Source organism: Mytilus trossulus, chromosome 2 (assembly GCF_036588685.1).
Source record: "Mytilus trossulus isolate FHL-02 chromosome 2, PNRI_Mtr1.1.1.hap1, whole genome shotgun sequence".
Taxonomy (NCBI): Eukaryota; Metazoa; Mollusca; class Bivalvia; order Mytilida; family Mytilidae; genus Mytilus; species Mytilus trossulus.
The window spans coordinates 15,059,611-15,079,256 of record NC_086374.1 but is presented as its reverse complement, the minus strand read 5'-3'; the positions used below and the strand labels follow the sequence as shown (position 1 = coordinate 15,079,256).

The window sequence follows — 19,646 nt, the reverse complement described above, 5'->3', positions numbered from 1 at the left end:
TAACTCGACTTATTTACTCACAAACAAAAATAATTTTAAAGGACTTTCATATATTTATGAGTGACTTAGTCCGGTTTATGCATCAATAAATTCCATCAAAAAGTGGCCTTTACAGTGTATGGTTTTGTTTTGTTTGCATTTCAGAAAAAAAAACGAAAAAAAGCAACAAGAAAATATATTTGTACCAATTTTAATGTTTCAAAGAATTTACACTTTTTAACAAGTTGCTTTCTCAAAACTGTTTCTCATTGTAAAATGTCGCAACTGTACAACACATGAATAAAGCAAAGAAAAACTAATATGAGGCATGCATTACCTGTTAATGGGGACGACATCTGTATGATTTTTTTTAACTTAAATATTTGTAAAAAAAAAAAGAAACGGAAATACCGTAACGTTTCCGATTTTGGTTCTGTTGTTAGGGATTTTAGTTGTGACGTTATTTAAGTTATGACGTCACATGCAATGTAAACAAAGAAATGCTTTCATCAGGCAACGTTTTTTCATATTAAGGAATTAATATGAGGCAGGCATTACCTGTAAATGGGGACGAAGTCTGTATGAATTATTTTTCTGTAACTTAAATATTTGTTAAAAAAAGAAACGGAAATATACCGTAACTTTTCCGATTTTGGTTCTGTTGTTAGGGAGTTTAGTTGTGCGTAAGTTATGACGTCATATGAAATGTAAACAAAGAAACGCTTTCATTAGGTAACGTTTTTTCATATAAAAATGAAATTGATATTGCGTTCCTTCCTATTTATAATAGACTGGTAAATATATATTTTACTGAAAGATTCATACAAAACAAAACCGAAAAGGGAAGTACATTGTAGATTTCTGCGCAGGTCCGGGATTTCAAAACATGACATAAAAAAAATTGAATGATTTTGAGTTCATTAGTACAATGAAAAATTCGGGAAATTTTCCCGATTTTTTTTTTATTGAATTTTCTTCTGTTATTGGGGACTTCGTCCCCATATTAAAAAATGAAATTGGTATTGCAGTCCTTCTTATTTTATACTAGACTGATAAATATATATTTTCTCAAAGTTTCATACAAACGAAACCGGAAAAGGAAGTACATTGTAGATTTCTGCGCAGGTCCGGGATTTCAAAACATAACATAAAAAAAATTGAATGATTTTGAGTTCATTAGTACAATGAAAAATTCGGGAAATTTTCCCGATTTTTTTTTTATTGAATTTTCTACTGTTATTGGGGACTTCGTCCCCATATTAAAAAATGAAATTGGTATTGCAGTCCTTCTTATTTTATACTAGACTGATAAATATATATTTTCTCAAAGTTTCATACAAACGAAACCGGAAAAGGAAGTACATTGTAGATTTCTGCGCAGGTAAGGGATTTCAAAACATGACATAAAAAAAATTGAACGATTTTGAGTTCATTAGTACAATGAAAAATTCGGGAAATTTTCCCGAATTTTTCTTTTTATTGAATTTTCTACTGTTATTGGGGACTTCGTCCCCATATAAACGAGCAAATTAGAAACAAAAACCAGGCACATATGGTCATTTTTGTATTCTTGTCTTTCAGTTTTGCTTAAGTGATTTTTCTTCATGTGATTTTTATCTTTTTATCTTCTTTTCACATATTTGTTTGTCTTTATAGAGATTAAGATTATACACCTCAAGATTTTCACCAAATTTATTATGTCTGTTTGCTATTGTTCATCGTATACTAGCGTAATGGAATTTCATGCGACTGACACAAAAGTTTGAGGTTAAGCTATCTTACAAATCAGGTTTAACTCTGTATTTTCTACATAAGGAAATGCATAATAAAGCGTATATTTACCATTCGTTTGATGTGTTTGAGCTTTTGATGTTTTCATTTGTTCATGGGAAATTTCCGTTTCAAATTTTCTTTGCAGTCGTTTTTTTGTTTTATTATTTTGCTGGGTTTTTTTTTAACAAAGATACAATCTCTTTTATCAACAACATATCATTGTCTTTTGGCATTTTAAAAATAACTAATTGTCCATATAAAACACATATCCTGTTTCTTCATTTTTATTATATCCCCGTCTAACTTCCGTTATCTGTGTCGATAACTGTATATGACACAGAGCACGGAGGTATTTTAAATGGTTGACATTTACGTCAACTCTTATTCGAAAGTCAACTATAACTAACGTTTGAAAAGTGGAAATGTTTTTATTTAGTACGTTAATCTGATTGATTGACTAAGCTTCACAAATAAGTAATAATAACACTTTAAGTTCTTATTGAAATAATGTTAAATCTATCATTTTCTACATAAGGAAGTGCCTGTGCCGAGAGACTAATGTGCCATTTGTTTTCATTTGTTTGATGTGTCCCCGAGGGTATCACCAGCCCAGTAGTCAATAATGAATATATATCAATAATGTGGTCATTTTTATAAATTTCCTGTTTACAAAACTTTGAATTTTTCGAAAAACTAAGGATTTCTTATCTCAGGCATATATTACTTTAGCCGTAATTGGCACAATTGTTTTGGAATTTGGGTCCTCAATGCTCTTCAACTTTGTACTAGTTTGGCTTTATAAATATTTTGATATGAGCGTCACTGATGAGTCTTATGAAGACGAAACGCGCGTCTGGCGTGCTAAATTATAATCCTGGTACCTTTGATAACTATTTACACCACTGAGGGTATTACCAGCCCAGTAGTCAACACTTCGGTGTTGACATGAATATCAATAATGTGGTAATTTTTACAAATTTCCTGTTTACAAAACATTGAATTTTTCGAAAAACTAAGGATTTTCTTATTCCAGGCATAATTTACCTTAGCCGTATTTGGCACAACTTTTTGGAATTTCGGGTCCTCAATGCTCTTCAACTTTGTACTAGTGTGGCTTTATAAAAATTTTGATATGAGCGTCACTGATGAGTCTTATGAAGACGAAACGCGCGTCTGGCGTACTAAATTATAATCCTGGTACCCTTGATAACTATTTGAGCTTTTGATATTGCTATTTAAAAAGATATATTTTATTAGATTTACTTGTCGTTCAGCATTTTTTTTAAATTAAAATTTTTGCAGGTAATCTTTTCTCGCGAAGCTATAATAGTATTTCACAATTTTGGCGATCAATTATACCATAAACGCTTATCTTTGATCAGTGTTACAACAACTACTTACGGGTGGACGATGCATTTCCGAATTTCTTTCAGTTCAGTAGTTGGTACTCATGTTTTGTGTTTAAATATCGTTTTGGCACACATACGGTAGTAAAATAAATATGTGTTAAAACAATACTCAGACATCAAAAGTATTCTTAATCTGGCAAAACTATATACAATTTTAATCTTCAATGTTTTTCAAATTCAAACTTGATTTAAAACCGAAACCAAACCCTTACTGTGAAAAATAACAGTAAACATACAATATTAACGGATTTATAATATTTGTATCAGTTATTGATAACAAAATCATAACCTTGACCAATTCATATTCTTAACAAACTCCAGAATAATATCAAGAATAATGTGAATCTTGTATTGTTGTATTAGAACTAGGCTTCATTTCTTGTTCGTGTTTGAATAAAATATGTAAATCATTTTTTAAATGTTTATTTTATAGCAGAATCTTCAATTACACAAATGCCAACAAAAAGATCAAAGTAATTATTCTTTTATTCAATGGTTGTTTGATTGGCAATCATATAACCTGTTTCTTTTATTTGAATTAATGACATTCAAATAATTCATTAAAAGTTATAAAAATCTTGTTTAATCACACCATTAGCGTGGTAAAGTTTGGTTCATTTTTCACTATTTCTTCGTTTACTGCTTTTCAGAAATATGCTTATAATTTGAAAAAATAATAAAAATGAAACACTTTTGAATATTGCTATTACTGTTTAGTCTCTTTTTGGTTTTATCCATTTCACATGGCTCCGAACTTATAATACATCCCGTCATTGTGTTATTGTGCTATAATATTCTAATTTTTATTCTTGTCTTTATTTTCGGTTATTTGATATTTCTATATGTCTTTTTGTGTTTCTTTGTTACGAATTTGTTTGTTTTTGTGTGATAAAGATTTTATCACAATGTTGTTTGTTGTACCCTTTTTCTGACATTTTCACTTATTATGTCTGTTTGTTTTGTTCAGACATCGTTGTCAATGTAATCAAATTTCATGCGACTGTCATAGAAGTAAGGTTTAGCTAGCTATAAAACCAGCTTTACTCCATCATTTTCTACATAAGAAACACTTGTACCAATTCAGGAATATGACAGTTGCTATCCACTCGTTTAATGAGTTTGGGAATTGATTTTGTCATTTGTTTTTTTGTTTGAATTGTCCTCAGAACACGGGGTTTTTGTATTTAACTTGTATGCAGACGTTGGTATTCACCACATACGAATATTCATCTATAAAAAAATTTAATAAAAAGTCAAACTTTGAATAATTGGTATCGAATTCTAAAATATAACTATTATGGTGTTTGTTATACAAAAAATAGTAACTCTTGAGTTGTGGAAGTAACGTATGTATCAGTAATCTGACTAAAAAAATCAATTTGAAAAGTTATATCATTGATAAAAAAGATAAGGAGTTGTGGAAAGATTGCAATGTGATAACTATCGACCAAAGTTGATGTTAGCAATTATATGCAATCATACAGTCTTCAACAATGAGAACAACTTATACCGTCAAGTCGGCTATACAATGTTTCTTCGTGAAAATCCTTAAGATGTTATTTATAGAAAAAGTATGAACTATTCGAAATACAAAGGATAGTCTGGCGTATCAAATTATAAGTCTGGTACCTTTAATAACTATTATATAAAAAAACTAATTTACGAAAAAAACCAAATACTAGTAATCAATAGAGACATGAACCGGCGACAATTAACCAACATCAGGTCTTTACTCGCGACAGGTTCATAAAGAATATTACAGGGTTTAACATGTTCGTGTGCGCTTAATAATCCTCTAACCTGGGACAATGATATTACAGGACAACGTATGAACTATCTATATACAGCTAAAAAATGCTTAACTCATCAGATAAAATAAGGAAATAACATCGAATAAAAACACAGACGCGTCCAAAAAGAACTTGAATTTCGTTTTTAATCCTAGAATTTGGCGTATTACTTGCTGTTCTATCATTTTTTAAATTGTTTTCGGAATTCAGTAAGCGAATATCAACAATATTTTCAGTCATTTATGTGGATAAAAATCAAGTGACTTTTTGTCAGATTTATCCCAGTTACACCACTTGTTTAAATAGGACAAAACAGCATCTTTGATTTCACCACGTTAAAAGTACACCATTATCAAAATTAAGAATTAAAATATTTAAATAGCTCAAACGAACATGAGTTGAATGTTTTTGTATATTGTCAAAATCTTTTTCTGTCTTCTGGTTCTTTCCTCTTAAATAAAATGCAAAGTACAAATAAGGGTGCAATAGAAGTATGTTTATAGTATTATATGTTGATCTTGTTACAACAATAGGTATAGATCTTATTCATAAAAAGCCATAGTCCTTTATAGTTTAGAATATCAGTTATACCAAAACGAAGGCGTGTTATCTTTGATGAGTTTGTTCACCTGTTGTTAAACTTCCAGCCACTGAGTTATTTCCAAAACGTGTGACCTTTGATAACATCCATCTCGATATCTCTTGACATTAAGTTCCACAATAATTATCTTATTTGAAGTAAACAAAAAGTATTTAGTTCTATATTTTCAACATAAACGATCATATGAGGTAAAATAATAGTTCAATATTTCAATTCTCAATTCTGTTTTATAGTTTTATTTCGAAAGAGAGGAAAAGGAAAATGCTGAATAAAATTGCGTAATGATTCATGGAAACAACGATGAAAGGTTTACCTCTAGTTTGTATATATAACATCATGACTACATGTATATGCAGGAATATGACAGTTCTTATCTATTCGTTTGATGTGTTTGAGCTCTTGCCTTTTGCTTATTAACCTTTCGTTTAGAATATGCCTTGGCCTTCGGTATTTTTAGCTATGTTACTTTTTTATGAGAAGCCACATATATTTACAAAAATCAGTATGAAAGATAACCAACATCAGGCACAAATATGACTGTAAAACAAATACAACAAACACCTCCAACAACCTTCTAGAAATAAAAACACCAAAGCAAAGGTATAGAAAGATGCATTATATACGGGACAGCTTAAAGTTATGGACACTATATATCAATTTGAAGCGATTTCTTGTTATTTCTTTATTAATTGAAATTTAAATGCCTGTCCTTTATGGCAACATAACGTAGTATGGAGGCAAGGATGTGATACTTCTCTGCTTTATAATTGTTAATGAGATATAATAGATGCAAAAATGTTCAATGAGAAGTTAGGAATAACTTTGTTCTTTTCTGTTGATAGAAAGCGTGACAAGGTACTACTATGATGAATATTAGCTTTCATTTGAAATACTATTTGATCAATTTATTGACTTTTAAAAGACTGCAATCGAACTTGCTCGATCAGAAGGTGGCAAAATTTTATTTAAAAACAAGATTTGAAACTAGAATACAATGTTTAATTTGTTTCTCTCCCCCCCCTCAACTCAAGTTGTCAAAACAGAGGTAAATTGTTTATATACTGAAAATATGTTTTCAAATTAGATGTTCTATTTGAAATTGTGTACTGCAAGATAGTACTCATTATATAAATATGGGCAAACTTTTCTGTGAGTAAAAAAACTTCCAAAAGATCATACGGTTTTACGACATGTAGAAAATGGGCTGTGATGTCCTTAAATAAATGCTAGCTATACCTTACCTTTCTGTCTGCAAATAGTTCCAAATAACGATGATTCTTTACAATCCCAACAAGTGTAATATTCGAACCTGTAATAGACAAAACGTCAGATATTTAATTCCAATAATTCGAGCCAATCAGTTGTCTCATTAAACCAGTTCAAACTTTTCTAACTATGTTTATGCGAACATCTCGTGCTAGGTTAATATATTTTCTTTTCCAATATTAAATTTGTTTTTCTTCAAGCCAAAGAAGCTTTATATACCAGTTTATTGGAATATTCTCAGAACAAGTCAATTTTAGTGGTTATTACTATCTAACGTTTTTTTCATTGATTAGAATGATTTCCGTAGCGAACTGGAATCATTTCTTCATTTTTCATCAACTATCAAACAAATTATTCCTAATATTTCGTACAAATTAAACATAAGTAAAGTTTAAATATTATTTTTTGCATTGAAATAATATACATACAATAAAAGAAGATATGGTATGATTGCCAATGAGGCAACTCTCCACAAGAAACCAAATGACTTAAAATTAACAACTATAAGTTACTGTATGGCCTTAAATACGGCTTTGTTTTTAAAGTAACAGTGAACATTCTTTAAAACAGTATTTCTTTGAAAAATATTATTTTGATTACGATTTATCCCTCTTTCCTATAATAGGACATTTACATAACTAAACTAAGATGTATCCTCATTTTATAGACTTCATTAACCGGAGTTTGCGTCACATTAGCTCTATAACAGAAAAGTGTTCTTATTTGAAAATATACAGATTTTGTCCTTTTCCCTATGCAACATTTTTGTAAAAGAGGGACGAAAGATACCAAAGGGACAGTCAAAACATGGCGTGTGATGCATTGATAACATGAGACGCTTACCCTGTAACAAGTATCACTCATAGTAAGCTATTAAAGGCCCCTCTGTGAAAACATGTGATACACTTCAAAAGAGAACATCAATGGTATGGTTTTCACTTAACACAATAAATAAAAAAAACAGTTGTAGCGAACAACTACTGAATAGTAGGTTCCTGTCTTCGGAACGAAATATAAAAAAAGTGTGTGATGGGGTTAAACATGTTTGCAACCGATCATATATCTCCCTGAACTGGGATATGGAACAATTGTGTAAAAACAAAGAAAGGGCATGACGTTGTTTTTCTCTCTTACTTGATGTGTTTCCATCGGTTTTATTTTATAACCCGGATGTGATCTCTTTCAACCGATTCATGACTTTTGAACAGGCGTATATTTCTGTTGCCTTTCTGAAGTCATGAAAATGCAATAATATATACTTCAAAATTGGTGCACATAGGAATACCTTCAACCTCTCGATTCGATAACTTTTACTACTGAAACGAACATAGATTATATCAAATCTAAAATTATAAGCTTCAATCATCTCATCATTGTTCCTTTAAATATATATCTAATATAGTTATCGTTTTAAATACAGACAAATGTTTTATATCAGTTTGCAGAATGTTGATTTATTTTCAGATGGTGTTTTATTTTTCTGCGCCTCTAGATTAAATCGACATGCATATCTCGATTTGTCCCTTTATCAAACAACTTGATATGCAAAAGTTGTCAAATGCAGGGTATTAAATTAATTGTGGATACTAAAAACATTGAGAAAATTAACTAGTTAAGCCTCAAAATCTACGGCACTAATTATATTTGACATTCTAAAGGTAACAAAATTCAATGAATCGACAATTACAAAAATCTTAAAGATTTAACCCAATCTTTATGGGCTATTAAAAATGGCAAAGTAAATGATGCTCTTGATTCTGCTGTATCCGATCTTGCGTACTTCAAATAACTATATTAAGATTGCTGATATCTCTAATGGTGGGATTGATAATACTCGACAGCACAAGGACAATCCTTAAGCCAGTACATGTAATTTAGAAAATGTGTGTCAGAATATAAAAGCAAAACAGCAGAGCTATTAGAAAAAATAGCGATAAGCAAACCATCTGGTAATACATCAACACATTTTTGTCGCTCTACATCAGCTTTTTTTGTCACTTCGCTCACAAGGTGATAGGACGTCGTGGTATGCAGTATCACCACCATATTTACTTAAAATGTGAGTTTCATTTCGAATCTTTTCGTTTTTGGATAACATCAAATTAACAAATTGGTATACATTATACGCATTGCTATTTTTGAATAATGATGGTGCATATGATTTGATAATTGGCACTACAGAATCAGAGATAGTCATACGATATCATTTTATTTTATTCTGCAATATCCGCATTAATATACTTATTAGTTAGCTTGAATTGTTCTGACTTGTTTTTACATACAGTGATATTCAAGATCCATGACACAAGAGTAAGATTGTCAAATGTTAACAAGCATCCTTCACTTTAATATTAATAAAAGAAATGATTGATTATAGAAATGAGAGCGTAAACACTAATTTCTTGAAATATGTAGCGTTAAATTTAAGGACAAGAGTGCTTCTCACATGCATTTGAATGATTCTATTATTTTATGTTTAAGTTTGACGTTCATTTTGTTTACTTCTATGTATATATCTTTGAGCAAAACATGTACTGATTTTTTGAGGGTTTTTTTTCGACTATTAATGGCTGCCTATATTTTCTAACATATCTTGTATTTAGACAGCTTGCATATTTTCACTAAACTGACGATATTATAGAAAAGACAATCTGAAGGTTAACAATTTGTTCTTTACCTGGATAATGGATTAGACATTGAACTAGACTATAACTTGTGTAAGATCGTAGCAGAATCAATCAAGCTATATTTTATTAAAGCGTGTTTGTATCAAAGTCAGACAAATGTTTGTGGGAACCTACTAAACGTCTTGTTAAGCTAGTAATCTTCTTGATACGGAGCCTTGCTGCTGTATAAAATACCAGATCGGGGAATAAATAAGATATTATATACCATAGAAGACATTCAGTCGAGTTTGTCGACGCTTAATGGCGTTTATTTGAGAAAGTTGTGTCTTTTAGAGGTCAGATTATATTTTCATATTTAGTTATTGGAGACATAGCTCTAAAATTATTGACAAAACATTTAACTATAAACGTGGGTCATCTGGTATTTGGTATTACATAAAAAAAAATGAATATAGTATTGAACTGTTACAATTCTAATCGTAGTATACGTGAGAAGCTAATGTAAACTATTTCAGTGTTCCAGAATCATCCTTCAACATTATATACAGTGATGCTTATAACACAGGTTTCAGGTGTTAATTTGTTGAAACATGATTCATTGTACAAAGCATGTTAATTGAGTCCGTATTCGTGCATATTTTTTATCCAGTAAAAGGGTATTTAACAGGTGCAAATGATATCGGATATGTTTCTAATGCCGTAATTACAATCCACTTCCCTATTCACCATAAATATGACCTACCGAATTAGACTATTTACCGGGTTCATTATAATATGAGCAACACGACAGGTGCCACATGAGGAGCATGACCTGCTTACCCCTGTAGAGCACCTGAGATCACCCAAGCTTTTGGTGGGTTTCGTGTTGCATAGTCTTTAATTTTCTATGTTGAACTTGCCTTTTGTACTATTATTTGTCTGTTTGTCTTGAACATTTTTAGCAATGGTGTTGTCAGCTCATTTTCAATCTATGAGTTTGACTGTCCCTATGGTATCTTTCGCCCTTCTTTTGGAAAGTGCGATCACGAGTATGATAAAGATGAATTCTTTAGTGGATCATGCGATAATGAAAGTGATAATATATGAATAATAAGATTGGTTTGTATTCGACCACCTTTATTAAAGTTTCCTAGTTTATTTGACCTTTTGATTGTTTTCAATTCTTGCGTCATGGATGAGACATTTGAAGACGAAACGCACGTTCTTTTCATAATTATTCAAAACCGTAAACCTTTTTTTCAACTATAGACAGAAATATGCTTTTAGTGTCAGATCTGTACTAAGTGTGTTTTTGTTGTTTGGATTTACAAGTACCCAGCCACGTCCACTATGTCTTTTTTGTATGATGTATTTCTATTTTTATCCTCATGAGATTAAACCTTTTTCAACTGATTTTTATAGTACTTTTTTTTGTTATACTGGAACACCACTGTCCAAGGTTAGGGGGATTATGCTAGCATGTTAAACCTCGCCCCATTTGTAATATTCATTTGGTACTTTGCTATTCATTTTGGTATTTAACCATATTAACCTTTTTGGTTATTAGCTATACTTGTGTAACCGGACGTTGTTAGCTTGTCTGATGTGAACAATAAATGTGATACTTTATTGGCTTTATTAATTTGGTTAAATCCAGTAGTTTGATGACCATCAACAACCAATACATTACAATTTGGCGACGAGGATAATCGAGGATAACAAAAGATGGCAGAAGCACGTCCAATATTGTCTGATGTTGGTTTAATTCCATTTTTTGACGTTGGCAATGACATTAATTCGTTGGGACAAAGATGGACACGCTGGCTTCGATCTTTTAATTTGTATGCAACAGGTAAAGGAGTTGTAGAGGCACAACAGAAAAAAGCATTATTGTTACACAGTGCTGGAATGGAAGTACAAGATGTGTATTATACCCTGGTGGAACGAGACCCGGGTGAACATGAAACAGTGTACGAAGTTACTGTAGAAATTTTGAACAATCACTTTACACCGCAAGTAAATAACTCTTTTCAAAGAAACCAATTCCGGGCAATGGAACAAAAACCCCAAGAAACAATTGAACAATATATAACCAGGTTACGACAAAAGGTAATTTATTGCAATTTTGGTAATGTAGACGAAGCTATTTGCGACCAAGTAATAGACAAATGTAGTTCAAAGAGATTGAGAAGAAAATTATTAGAAAGGCAAAATGTTACCTTACAGCAATTGCGTGAAACTGCACAGGCAATGGAAGCTGCAGAGAAACAAGCAACTTCGATAGAACAACCAATTGAATCTGTCAACAAAGTTTCAACTTATGCAAGTAAGAAACAAAATCAAAATAAATCAGAGTTTAAACAAATATCATGCTACGCATGTGGGTTTTCTGGACATTACAAAACAGACCCAAAATGCCCAGCAAAAGGGAAGAAATGCAGATTATGCCAAAATGAAGGACATTTTGAAAAATGTTGCAAGTCGAAGAAAAAAATTTCAAAGAATCACTTTTCAAGAAAAACAAATGTGCGACATGTTGAGTCTGCAGATGATACATGCAGTGAACCAGATTACGATAACGAAGATGATGATTATGCATTTACAGTACATGGGAATCAAGGCAAAGTCAGCAAATTTACAGTTAATGTTGGAGGTATAGATGTTCCTGTGGTGATTGATTCTGGTGCAACTGTAAACATTATAGATAGGACACTTTAGGAACACTTAAAGAAGAATAAGAATAAGTGCGAGTCTAAGACATCGTCTAAGAATTTGTACGCTTATGGTAGTAATAAGCCACTTACTATAGCAGGCAGTTTTAATACAAATGTTTGTGTGAACGACCGCTGTGTTTCAGCTGATTTTTTCGTGATTGAGGAAGACGGCCAGGCATTAATACTTGGACATAAGACGTCAATAGAACTTGGTGTATTGAAAATAGAGACAAATGTTAACACAGTGACTGATAATGTGGTGAAAACTAACTATACAAGTAAATTTCCAAAGGTATTTTCAGGTGTGGGAAAATTAGTAGACTTTCAATTGAAAATTCCTATAGACAAAAGCATTCAACCTGTAATTCAGCCATTACGTCGTATACCGTATTATTTGCGAGGAAAGTTAGAAGAAAAACTGAATGAACTTGTAGAACAGGACATTTTTGAAGCCGTTAATGGGCCAAGTCAGTGGACATCACCAATTGTGGTTGTACCAAAGAAGAATGGTGATATACGCATATGTGTTGACATGAGGCGCGCAAATTTAGCAGTCATGCGTGAAAGATATCCAATTCCAACTGTAGATGAGGTAATTCAAGATTTGAATCAAAGTAAAGTCTTCTCAAAGTTAGATATTAAACTTGCGTACCATCAAACTGTTGAACTGACACCAGAGTCCAGACAGATAACTTGCTTCATGACACATAAAGGAATATTCCGATATAAAAGGCTCATGTTTGGAATAAACTGCGCCCCAGAGATGTATAACAAAGTAATGAGTCAGGTATTTCAAGGACTTGAAGGAGTAAGAAACATTTTTGATGATGTTGTTGTGTATGGCTCGGATTCTAATGAGCATAATGAGAGACTCGATGCTGTTCTTCAAAGATTAGAGGAAAGAGGACTGACACTTAATATTGACAAGTGTAAATTCAACATGGCAAACATTGAGTTTATGGGTCACATGTTATCAGAACATGGGATTGGTGTGTCTCAGTCTAAAGTTGAAGCAATTGTAAATGCTAGAAGGCCAGAATCAGTTTCTGAGACCAGGAGTTTTCTAGGGTTAGTTAATTTTGTTGGTCGTTTCATACCAAATCTAGCAACTGTAGCAGAACCACTGCACCGCTTGCTCCACAAAGAGACAAAATTTCAATGGGGACCAGAACAAAATGATTCTTTCGAAAAATTGAAAAAAGGTCTGGTGGATGCGTCTAATTTAAGCTATTTCAGCTTGAAAGCGAAAACTCAAGTAATTGCAGATGCCAGCCCTGTAGGCTTAGGTGCTGTTCTAGTACAGAAACAGAATGATGAGTACAAAGTCATATGCTATGCAAGCAGAAGTCTCACAACTATCGAAAGGAAGTATTCACAAACAGAAAAAGAGGCGTTGGGGTTAGTATGGGCCTGTGAGAGGTTCCACATGTATTTACTGGGCCATGATTTTGAGTTGCTAACAGATCATCGTCCGTTGGAATTTATATTCTCGCCTAAGTCTAAACCATGTGCTCGAGTTGAAAGGTGGATGCTTAGAATGCAACCTTTTAAATATGTTGTGAAATATATTCCAGGATCACAGAATATTGCAGATTCTCTATCACGGTTATTAGCGGTAACGAAAACTGAATCAAAACAAGGAGAAATAAATCAAGCTGAGGAGTATATACGTTTTGTTGCATCTGAATCTACACCAAACGCTGTAAAGATTGAAGATGTGGATAAAATGTCACTTAATGACAAAGAATTACAAAATATTAGAAATTGTTTGTTAAATGGAAGATGGCAAGATTTGCTAAACAAACAGTATTTAACAGTGAAACAGGAACTTAGTTCTATAGGTCATATTGTTCTTCGTGGAACAAGACTTATTATACCGACTGAATTGAGGAATCAGATATTGGAGTTAGGACACGAGGGACATCCTGGAATTGTTTTAATGAAACAAAGATTAAGATCAAAAGTTTGGTGGCCAAACATGGACAAGAGTATTGAAGAGTATTGTAAGTCTTGTTATGGGTGCCAGCTTGTCGCAAACCCAGAGAAACCAGAACCGATGATACGAACGTCACTTCCGTCTAAACCGTGGGAACAGATATCAGCAGATTTTTTAGGACCGTTACCGTCTGGAGAATATCTATTTACCGTTGTTGACTACTATTCAAGATGGTTGGAAGTGACAATAATGAGTAAAAGTACAAGCGCAGACCGTGTAATTGATGCTCTGGACAAAATGTTTACTATACATGGTTTACCTATTTCAATCGCAACTGACAATGGACCTCAATTTATTAGTGACACTTTTAAAACATACTTGGATCAAAATGGTATAGTGCATAGAAGAATTACACCCTTATGGCCAGCCGCCAATGGGGAAATAGAGCGTCAGAACCGTTCATTGGTAAAGCGCATGCGTATTGCAAATGCTGAAAAAAAGAACTTGAGTACTGAAATACAAACATATTTAAAGATGTACAGGTCAACACCGCATTGTACTACAGGGGTAAGCCCAGCTGAATTGTTATTTAATAGAACACTTCGCACAAAACTACCTGATATTCAGATCCGTTCACATGACGACACTGAAGTACGTGACCGAGATAGTCAAAGGAAGGAGAAAGGAAAACTATATGCGGACACAAGAAGGAATGCGACAACAAATGATTTGAAAGCAGGAGATTCTGTCTTAGTGAAACAAAATAGAGGAAATAAATTGTCTACAACCTTCAATCCGAAACCATTCACACTGCTGGAAAAGCATGGAAATAGTGTTGTTGTTCAAAATGATGATGGTGATACATATAAGAGAAATGTCACACATATCAAAAGATTCATTGAAAGGAAATCTAGTGAAAATCAAAATGTCAATAGTGAAAATGTCAATTGTGAAAATCAAAATGTCAATAGTGAAAATCAAAATGTCAGTAGTGAAAATCAAAATGTCAATAGTGAAAATCAAAATGTCTATAGTGAAAATCAAAATGTCTATAGTGATGTTCAAAATCAAAATATATCTAGTGATAATCAAAATGTGTTAAAAGGAAATCAGAATGGTGGAATTAATGATAAAGCTCAGTCTAACAAATTGATGAAATCCGTCCCAAGTCTAGAGCCGTCCAAACCGACTAGACCAACTCGTGACCGGAAACTACCATCCAGATACAAAGATTTTGTTTTAAGCAATTGAGACAATTGTCTACTTGAGTTTATAGACAGTTAATTGAGATGACAATTTTTTATTGTTTTTTTGTTAAATCAAATTCTAGTCAAGAATTTAGTATTATGAACTTTAAAGTATTTTCATACGTTTACTTCATACTCAGGTTAATCATGTTAATTTTGATTTTTTTTAAAAGACAAACTTTACATTCAGTAAAATTTTTGCTGGTTAAGTTTTGAAAGATTACTTGAAAGCTAGAATTAAGAAATTTAAAGAAAAAGGAAATACAGATAAATTTTTTAGTAAAAGGGGAGAAATGTAATATTCATTTGGTACTTTGCTATTCATTTTGGTATTTAACCATATTAACCTTTTTAGTTATTAGCTATACTTGTGTAACCGGACGTTGGTAGCTTGTCTGATGTGAACAATAAATGTGATACTTTATTGGCTTTATTAATTTGGTTAAATCCAGTAGTTTGATGACCATCAACAACCAATACATTACACCATTCTGTATGTTTGTGCTTATCCCATGTGAGGATCCTTTAATTAAATGGTTGTAGCTAGTTGCTGTGTTACATACCTGTATTGGTTTTTCGTTATTTTTGTACATTAATTAGGCCTACTTTTCTCGTTTGAATTGTTTTACATTTGTGATTTCGGGGCCTTTTATAGCTGACTATGCGGTATTGGCTTTGTTCATTTTTAAAGGTTGTACGTAGACCTATAGCTGATAATGCGGTTAGTGCTTTTCTCATTGTTGAAGGCTGAATGGTGACCTATAGCTGTTGATTTCTGTGTCATTTAATTGGTACCCTGTGGGGGATTGGTAACTTGTAGGCAGTTGTCTAATTGGCAATCATATCAAATAGGGATTTTTACATTTAAACTTTGATTTATTCATCTAAAATTATTTACAAATGAAAAACCGATACTAATCAGTTCGACTATCTTTAAGTTGTACGGGGGAATAATTGATTGACGCTTTTCAACTGTTGCAGCTGCTTATTAGACATATGTACTACATTTTTTGTTTTTGTAAAAGTACAACTTAATTTAGGAATTGCCAATTGTTTATTTAAAAGTAATCATGTAAGATGACGTTCCATGACCACCAATGACGGATATTTATAGTTTCTTTGAAATAACAGATTAACTGTATCTAAAAAATTTAGATTTATGACCTAAAACTGACTGTTTGTTTTCAAGCAAATTGAATTCTATAAAACAAGATATATTTATTTGGTCTATTCTGTCTAGTTCAGTACGTGAACACTGACGTGTGGATATCAAATTTTGTTCTTTGGCTTTATTAGTATAAATCAGATATAATAAGTTTTGGTTGTGCGTATAGTATTATGCTGTCTATAAGCGTTTGTAACTATAGAAGGCATGTAATTTCAACCTTAAGATGGAATTGAATTAGATTAAAACTAATTTCCCCTAGTTATCTGTCAAACAACAGTTTGTCCACGCTTCATGACTAATTATTATTTAACACGATATGACCGCTTCGGTTATATGTGTGTCAAAAGTAAAATGTATCTTACTCATTTGAATTCATGGATTTTATGTACTCGGTTTTCTTTTAACTGAAATAAATAAATGAAAACGAACCCTATTTTGATGGAATACCATTATTTATAATTATAAGCAAATTAAGCCGAGTACTTGTCGCTATCGAGTGTGTAGTCATTGAAAAAAACATTACTATCCAGACAAACCATATCAAATGGTTTTAAACTTATGATAAATAGTACAAATCATAATTAAGATATACATACATGTACGTGTTTATTCAAACATTTGAATACAAAATATGTGACATTAAGTCATCATGCCCCTTACATTATCAGATTTCAAAGTTAAGGAACTACTTAATCCGTGTGTAATGTTATCCCTTTATATTTGGAACTGGACTGACGGACGCACAGATTTGAAAAAAATAAAATCATACGTTTGAGGTATCATCTTACAACTGTCATCACATATTCCATGCACACCTGTTTTGTATAACGTATTTGTATAAGTTAAACGTAATACATTTCATAAAAAACAATTAAGTATTATAAACAATTATACAGACTCATGCATCGTTCTAACAACTAAAATTATTAACTTATTTAGTAGAGTGTAATCATATTTTTTCTTGCAAATTCATCCTCACGAATTTCATATATTAAAAGTCATATCAGAGAGAAGCATAAGTGATCTGAGTTCCTACCTCTGACAAAAGTATATTGGCCTACATTTGGGAAGTATGTTAAAAAACAAGTAAGTCGTATAAAGCATTTTGCTGTGATTGAAATTCATGTTACATTAATATAAATTATAAATCGAAAATAAGTATACCATCGCGCTTCACTTTCATTATATCTATTTTATCAAACTGAATTTCGATTTAGCAGTGTTAAGAATTCAACCTTTGAGACAAATACATTTCGGTGAAGTGGAATAAGGAAGTAATGATCGGTGCACCTAATTATCGTTAATTTGGTTAACGTATTCCCATAAAAGGTTGTTGTCAATAAAAATCCTCCCAAAATTTAATAAAAAGAAATATGTGCGCACGATATTGGTGTCACTTTGGAAATATGGATTAGAAGGCGGGTTATTCAAAATTAATCTCTTATCATATACAATAAATAGCCATGTTATGCATATCACTCGAAAGGAAATAAACCATAGAAATCAATAACATAGATGATTTTGTGCTTCGGATATATTTTAATGAAAAACTTTGCTCATTTCGATGCCTATAACGTCATTTTAGGGTGTCCCACTGTTACAATTTTGTTTTATGTGCGTCTTTGAAAACCCAGTGCGGATTCATTAGTAAGTAGAATGGTTAAAAATTTCACAAATATATTGTTGACATTATATGTTATTTGAAGTAATAGACGTTTTTAATTTTAAGAGAAGGAAGATTGTCAGAAGAGTTTAAATAAAAAAGTGAAAAAATGTCCCAATTACCTGCTCAATCCGTAAAAAAACTTTCTGTCTTCATTTTCATAAGATATAACGGTCGAAAATGGATTTCAATAATATCAGAAAATTATACATGTCCCGAAGAAGCTATCTGAAGTCATCATTATGTAACTGCGGTCTTATTTTAAAAACATCGTCATTTTTCCCGTGTCCAATTAAATGTCCCGATGGACAAAATAACACAAAAAAAAAATTCAGAGGCTTTTTATCAAACGAAATTCTACTGTATCTCAAATATTTAACACCTGTTAACTGATATGAATGGAAAGTACATTTAATTTCCTTTAATATGATATGATATGAACTTTTGTTTGAGTTGCAGGTAGAAAATTCGAAACGGTCTAAGATGTCCAATGAAATGTCCCCGTAACCGTAATTTAACGTTCGCGTTATCATAACGTTAAACTGTATACGAATTTTCTTGCATATTTATCATAACATAATTTCATGAAATGGTCTGATCTATATAAAATAAAGTTCTCGTTTAATATGCATAAAAATACAGATCTGCATTAATTCATGCATATTATAAGATGTCGAAATATTTAACTCGGATATTTCATACAGACAATGCCCCGGAGGTATAACTAACTAATGACCACACTCCCACTTTATAAAAGCAAGATACATTCAAAAAGAATATGCGATCAAAGGTAAGATCGTCTTATTTATCCTCCTAAGCCAGATAGTATCTGTAGTTTCTAGCGTTGCTATTAAAAGATTCGAAGCTATATCATATGCATTAAAATTCTCACAAAAATTTTATGAGAAAAAGTACACCTTAGTCGTGAACATTTCAGTAAAACGTGCAATCATTTTGTTGTCGCATCGACTCATTTAACAAAAAGTTTTATCAAAGAAATACTTGTATGCCATAAACATTGCAGTATAGCTAACGATCATTTTTTTTTTATCTAATGTGAGTAGAACAATTCCTAGTCATCTACCTAGCAATATGTGTCTGAAAAATAAGGTTATTACATTAAGAAGTATAGTGTGGCAGAATTGCCTCGTACATAGGCATGTGATGAAACTAGTTTATTCAAATTGAAACTTTTCCTTTACCGTAGTTTGAGAAAGAACGAAAGAGAGAGAGAGAGAGAGTGAGAGAGTAGTTGTTCGACATATATGATGGATGGCACACAGACATGTAGCAGCTAGCTCCAAAGTATTTTACAGACACTCCCAACTCATTCTAAAAAAAAATCAACCAATCAATCTGCGGTGTAAAAAGTAGATCTTTTTTTTTATCTTCGCAGAACGCCACAAAACAGCTTGAATATTATTTTTTACATCGCGATGACCGTAAGGGCATTCCGATGTATTGTGACTTTCGTTTTTGACTGATAACCGATCG

The 19,646-nt window shown here is 32.0% G+C and overlaps 1 protein-coding gene across 1 annotated transcript; it reads left to right on the top strand.

The window, feature by feature from the left end:
* The first annotated feature begins 11,149 nt into the window (after positions 1 to 11,149).
* LOC134705624 (uncharacterized protein K02A2.6-like) lies at positions 11,150 to 15,325 on the top strand. The gene is made up of 3 exons (XM_063564346.1): positions 11,150 to 12,077; positions 12,282 to 14,930; positions 15,180 to 15,325. Exons 1-3 carry the CDS (start codon positions 11,150 to 11,152, stop codon positions 15,323 to 15,325), a joined length of 3,723 nt encoding a protein of 1,240 aa, XP_063420416.1.
* Positions 15,326 to 19,646: the final 4,321 nt, after the last annotated feature.